At 31.2% G+C, this 6,988-nt stretch overlaps 1 protein-coding gene across 1 annotated transcript in view; it reads right to left on the reverse strand.

The window, feature by feature from the left end:
- Positions 1–6,988, reverse strand: part of LOC145742325 (uncharacterized) — a 7,998-nt gene extending 1,010 nt beyond the window's left edge. Inside the window, exons 1-2 of the mRNA XM_082560110.1 lie at positions 5,342–6,988; positions 142–284 (exon numbers count right to left, since the gene is read on the reverse strand). Coding sequence (XP_082416236.1) covers positions 142–284; positions 5,342–6,950 — 1,752 coding nt within the window. The 5' untranslated portion in view covers positions 6,951–6,988. The remainder of the gene's footprint in view (positions 1–141; positions 285–5,341) is intronic.

Below are 6,988 nucleotides of genomic sequence, written 5' to 3' on the forward strand. Positions count from 1 at the left end.
TCTATAATATCCCAAACTGCCAAAGGCAACTCGAGACTGGGTCAGAGTAACTAATGTTACTCTATGTTTAAGTCGCGCATTCGACTTTCCCACATCGAGGATAAAGATATATACAAAAAAAACTTTATCATAATCGTCTACCTGCATTTCCTTTGATGGTCGTTTACTTTCTTTAAATATCGCATGAAGAGTTCTTCTCTGTAGATCGGTGAAAACTAATCTTGGTTTCTTAGGCGCTGGGACCTGACTTTCATAACCCTTGTCATCTTCTTTTCGCTTACATGCTGTAGATATATTAAAAGTGAGTTAGTTTAAAAAAAAATTTTAAAAGTGTAAAACAAAAATATTATAAATTTAAAAAAAAATTAGTAAAAAATAACAACAGCCCTTTTCCATAAAAAAGCCTTTTAAATTTATTTATACATATAAGTAAATATAATAACATAAGTTATAACTGAATTATAAATTATAAAAAATTAATAAATTATAAAAATAAATGAATGTCAAGAAATATTGAAATTATGTAACTTTTACTTTTTATCTTTTAGTTTGTTTAAGTAATTAAAATTAAAATTATTAACTAAGATTATTAAAAACAGTTAGAAACGCTTTTAAACAGTTTAATATCATGTATATAATCTGCTATTCTTTGTTTTATTAATTAAAAAAAGTTCATTGGTTGTATTTATAGTTGAAATAATGTAAATATAATTTAAAGTAAAAAAAATAATTCAAATATTGTAAAAAAACTCGTATTAATTTAAAATTGTATTTATTTATTTTAATTTTAAACCAAATTATAAAAAATGTGTTCTTAATAATATTTCTATTTAAAGAAAATTGCTAATAAATTCATAAATGTGTATTTATTATTCGACTTCCGCCAAAATATTTATTTTATTGAAATATTATTATAAGGCAGACGTTAATCATTATCGAGAAAACGTTGTAGCAATAAAATTAAAATGTTAAAACCCTCGCATTTTCAATCACTTGAAACCTAAACATCAAATTAAATTATTTTGGCCCCAAATTTTGATTTTAATTTTATCTTATTCAAAAGTGTTATGCTGATAAAATCAATACAACAACCATTTTCTAATTTTCTTATTTTATGCTGACTTTATTTTCAATTCTCATTTAAGTATTTTACAGCTAGCGATACACGGTTTAAAGTCTTGTTTTTTTCGCTAATTTTTGACGAATATTTTCTATAATATTTTTCGTTTATGTCAATGGAATTACATCGAGTAAGGCGGCAATTTAGCGCAAAATAATCGAATAAGTCAAGCTACGAAAAGCTTACAATAAAAATAATAAAGCCCAAAAAATAGGCGAAATTCCTGAAGCAGGTTTAACAGACCTCATTGAATTACAATTTTGTTTTATTTTTTGAATTTTTTTTTATCTAATTTGATTTAAGAAAATATTATTTCTTTAAAGATTAAAAAACAGTCTTTAATGTATTTAGCTGATAAATGATTTTAGCATATGATTCATTCTAGACAAAATGTTAGTGATTTAATCTTATTATCATCATCAAAGTTTAAGTAAAAAAAAAACAATATATTAACATTAACAAAGTAACAAATTTTATTCTATTAGAATTACATAAAATAAGTTATAGATTTATAATTTGCTATAATAAGTTAAAACCACCGATAGCTATCTACTTTAAATAAATATGTTATTGAATAAGATGTACAGAAGTTGTTGTAAAAGTGTGTTTTACATTGAATCCGTGAAACAAATTTCAGTGCGGTCCTAACAATTATTTTTCCGTCCCTAAGGTACCGGTACGCGAGTTGTAAATAATTGTACTTTGCTGCAACGGGTTTTAAAAAGCCTTTCCCTGAGCACAGAGTGACTGAAAATAGATGTAAAGAAATAGGGAAAATCACGGAGGTTTTATTAGACTAACAGCTTGCGCTAAGAAAAAAAAATCGCGGGCCAGACTGTTTTGAATGAAAATAAGAAAGCGAAAATTAAAGAAAAAGGTGTGGCTGAATATTTTTTCTCTTATCTTTCTAAACGTAAATTTTTTGGGCATTTTTATTTAAGTTTTAATGCAGTTTTTTACAAAAATTATATGCAATAAAATGTCTAACTTAATATGTCAAGTTTTATATACTTTTAAAGGTTTCTAATTTGTTTATTTTTATCCTTTTTTGCTATAAATGCCACATGTAATTTGCTTTTTAAAAAACAAACGCTATTCTTTTTGACGTCATAATCACATCACTCATTCGCAGGTGACATTAAACTCTAATTAACCTTAAACCGAATGTAATCCTTTTGTTAATTACCACAAAAACTAAAAAAATTCTTCGGAATTATCCTAAACAAACAAACACACTAACATTAAACAGGAAAAAGGATTTTGCTTTTTTTGAACGGAATTTGATTGTTTTAGTTTTAATTCGGGACTTAGCCAACGCTGGATGACACTTTACACTCTTATAGCCTTACAGCTGGCCCGCATAACCCACCATCTGCCTATGTCGTCATAGACACCCAACAATGGTTGTTTGTTCAAATGTTATCCGCTAATAAAATGTGTGTATTGTTACGACATAGAAATCAAATATTATTTTTTGTCGCGAGGCTCTAGAATAAGGTGGATTTAATTAAATTTAAAATCATTTTTGAGTGATTGAAAAAAAATATTATTTTTTAAAGGTAAATGACTTTAAAAAGAAATTTAAATAAAATATTTAATAGAAAAATAAAAACAAAATGGCGACCCTGGATATTGAAAAAAATATCCTAAAAATCATTTATACAATGTTTTAACCATAAGCAACACTTTTATATAAAAGAATTAGAAAAATATAAATGCTTTGCCAGTTTTAAACGAAATTCAATACGCGAAAAATTGATTACTGCTAGCCCATTGATTATTGGAATACTAATACCTCAATAATCAATAATTTGAAATATTTCGCTCGTTTTGAATGTTTTGGTTTGTTGAAACAATTAATTAATTGTTAAAGCATTGTTACTGTTACTTTCATTGTTATTATCTAATTTGTTTTTAATTGTTAAGGGTTATTATATTGAATTTATATATATTTAAAAATTTTTTCTTTATTTTACAAGGGAACATAGCTAATGTTAAGGCTGAATAAAAAGTATGTCAATTTTTAAATAGTATTTATTGTCTTATATATCATGGTGTAAAAAATATTTTTAGTATTTGAGTACATTTTTTTGGCTTATTCAAAGAAATGTTTGTTAAAAAAGGCAACAGTTTTTACTGAAAAAGTAATTAATATTTCCTGGTTTTAAATAAGTTAGAGCAACAAAAAGCAACTGACAATTGCTTCTGGTGAACAAATACTCGAAATACGGCCATCAAAAGCAATTAAGTTGCTACTCGAAACTTCAAATAACTCCGTTTTACTGGTTATAATTGTCCCATATTTTCTACTGTTGTAATATTGTATCTATACCATGTTGTTATATCAAAAATTTTAAAGCCCTGTTCTTTTAAAGATATTACAATTTAATATTTTATGTTATAAATATTTTAAAATGTAAATTAAAATTTTGTGTTTAATATTATTTTTTAGTTACAATATATATGCTATCGATAATACATTAATAAAACCTATTTAAAAGGAGTATAGTTTTTAATATTATGCTTAATATAATGTAATGACATTTTTTATCCAATTAATTTAGTTAATTTTACGGACATTTACCTATAGCCGGTTCTTTTAATAACTTAAAATAAGATTAAAAACCTGCTCACAAAAGGGCAAAAAATCCAAAAACGTTTAAGGGTTTATAAAATTTATAAGCACAGTAAAAGCTTCGTTGAAAAAGTTAAAACAATTAAGTAAATTAATCCATTCCTCCATTAGGGGAACGAGTAATCTTATTTAAGGCGCGTGGCAGCGATAAAAAAGAAGAGCCTTCAGTTACATATGGCTTAACTATAAGGCACATCTGTGCATTTGTAACACCAGTATTCAAGGCTTTTTAAACAGAGTGCGTGATTTTGGGTTTTAAAGCACGAACCTATATAGACGGAAAATTAAAAATCATCAAAAGTTATCGATTTTTTGTTCTCCCAGAGGATTCAAACACAAATGTAATGCGTATTGCGGTAGATAGTTACATGTTCTTGTAATATATGATACGCATAGCCCACGCAATTCGCATTTCGCAAGTGTTTTAACATTTTCAGGCGGGTTTTAACTTTTAATTTTTTTATTTATAAAAGTGTGAATTATTTTTCGCGCTGTTTTTATTTCTGTCGCATTTTTGATCAAATTTCGGATAAAATCCCCCCGTTTTTGTTGTTTTTGTCCCGCAGTTACGTTTTCCGTTCCTAGCATGACCTACGTCATCACTAAACTAAAACAAAAAGCGAATTAAGCAAGATTAAGAATTCGCACAAAAAACCACACTTGTCCTTTGCGTGTAAACCGTCCCTTAAACAACCGGGAAATTACGATTTCGTCGTTTATTCGCTCATAATGCTTAATCAAGTGCAAGCCGCGGCTTGAACAATAGAAGAACAATTAAATCGCGCGACGCGTGGTCACTGGTCATCGAAGTGAAGCTAATCGCGAAGCTTCATTATGCCAAAACCGTCTGCGTCCCTTTGAGAATTTGACGTTCTCGTTTCATTAGCGATAAACATAGAGAAATAATCAACGAAATGTAGGTCCACTGAGTTCTTCGCCATCTGTTTAGTAATTAGTGGAAGCAGCGAAATTCCTTGTGCGCGAGGTTCCCGACATTTTTAAATAAAACCTTAATTTTAAACGTCGCAAAAATTTAAAAAAAACTTATTTTAAATATTTTTAAGTAAATTTTTCCAGTAATAATAAAGATATAACCCCATGCATTTTACTTTTATTTTCTTTTTTATTTAAGTTATAATTTAAAAGCTAATTTTTTACGACTATTTTGATAAATCGCGCGTACTATTAATGACGTGGTTATAATGATTTGATTGTAAATTAAATCTAACGTCAAACTCAATATTTTATTGAACTGTTTATGTTTTTTTCCAATACTACGAACCAATATTCGATATAATAGCAAGAACAAAAATACTTTTTTATCAAAATTGATTTCCAGAAATCAATGCAAAATTATAGATTTATCAAAAGGTGTAAATTTGAATAAAAATAAGATTTTTCTACTTATAATTAGTGGGTTTGTGGTATGAATGTTACATTTAAAAACTTAAATTTATTATTCTAAGTGTAAAAGTTTTAAAAAATGTTGGTTTTAATTTTTACCTACAGCTTTTTACTTTATTGTAAAGTTTTTACAATAAGTTTTGCAGATACATAAATAAAATATAAATAAAAGAAGAACTTACCGGCAATCCTAAGTGACGACATCCTCTGGAACTCTGGCTCCTGCAGCCACTTCCACATCCTTCTAAAAGTCTCGCGTCCGCTCTTCAGCTTTGACCAAGGTTTGGGGTTTCTCAGAAGATCGGAAAGAGTCCCTTGGCTTCGACATAACACTCTTTGCGCGAAAATTGCTTGTGGGATGCTGTAGCGTTTAAGCTCCTGGGTGATTTTTGATGCCACTTCTTTTGTGTTGACCTCCTCCATTTGCTGCCCTCTAGCGTTCGATTGTGCGCTTTGTGACGTCACTGAGGGGTTGTTTGTTCGCTCACTGACCGAAAGGCGACCTTTGGATGTGTCCAACAAGCAATCATCTTGTGCGGATCGACTTAACCTTCGAGTGTCAAAATTTTGATGAAACTTTGGGGTTGAAAGATCTTGGATGGATGGAGGATACTGGTGAGCAAATCCGGCTGATCGATGCGGGAAGACGTGAGGACTTTGAAACCCAGATGTCACGTCTGAATGATGGTGATCAATTCGTCCAAACATATGCGCTTCATAGGGATTAGATGAAGGTGCGGGCTGATGCATTATATTAGATGACATGACAGGGTTGGATTTACTGTAGTGGGATAAACCAACTGCTGCTGCAGCTGCCTGATTTACAGCATCAATCGCTGCTTGCTGGGAGTTGATTTCACTTCTAGTAGGCACCCCAAGTCCGTTTAAAATCATGCGGTTTGATAATGGCGGTAGCGCGTGACCCATTCCCGCCATTTTCGAGTAAGTTTCATCATTTTCGTGTTGGATTAGTGAGGCATAGGTGTTGCTGTTAGAAGGAATGTATTTATCAGCGACTGTTGCGATTGGGGGTAAAGGCTGAAGCGGTGTAAGTGTCGCATAACTTAACCCCTCTTGATTATTATTTGAACCTACTTGGTTCTCTAACTGAGATTCGTTGTCATTGCTTGTAGAAGTTGTTGGCTCTGTCCGAAAAAAAGAGTCGACGGTTGGAGTTGACGTCTCCAATGGCAACAAATTCCCGATTTCTTCTTGGTTTTGGTTGCTGGTTCGATTCCCGCTCGGTGCAAATAAGAAATTTCGGGTATTAAACTGGTACATTAAATCAGGCTGCTGTTGATTTTCGGTTTTTACTGAAAAATCTTCGGCGTTTTCTTGTTTCCCTTCCCGTTCGTCTTTCAATGACGAGTTACCAGCCGATGTGTCATGAAGTTCAGTCAACGACTGCTCGTTTTCAGTAGGCTCGGCTGATGTGTTAAAGTTATTACAATCTGGTCTATTCGGTGACTGTGTGTTCTCCTTTCCTGCTTTAAGTGGCGATTGCTTCGGAAAATGGTCCCGCCTTAACAAAGCGTCACCAATGGAAGGTAAAAAATGTGGAGACGCAGAAGTTTTATCACCAAATTTTTCTTTATCGTTGTTTCCATCGGCACAGGAGCTTTGAGATGGCGATACTGGTTTGTCAGCGAATGGTCCAGTGTAAGAGTTATCGTAAGTAGGATGGTGGAAATGGTGATGATAATGCTCATGTAAGTAGTACTGCTCTGAACCTGGGTGATGTCTGTGTAGATAATGGAACCCGTTTAGTTCGCCCGATGCTGTTGTTGCCATTGTGGTTTGTCGGTTATTGTTTTTAGGCACTTGAGGTA

This window comes from Corella eumyota, chromosome 1 (assembly GCF_963082875.1).
Source record: "Corella eumyota chromosome 1, kaCorEumy4.1, whole genome shotgun sequence".
NCBI classification, from domain to species: domain Eukaryota; kingdom Metazoa; phylum Chordata; class Ascidiacea; order Phlebobranchia; family Corellidae; genus Corella; species Corella eumyota.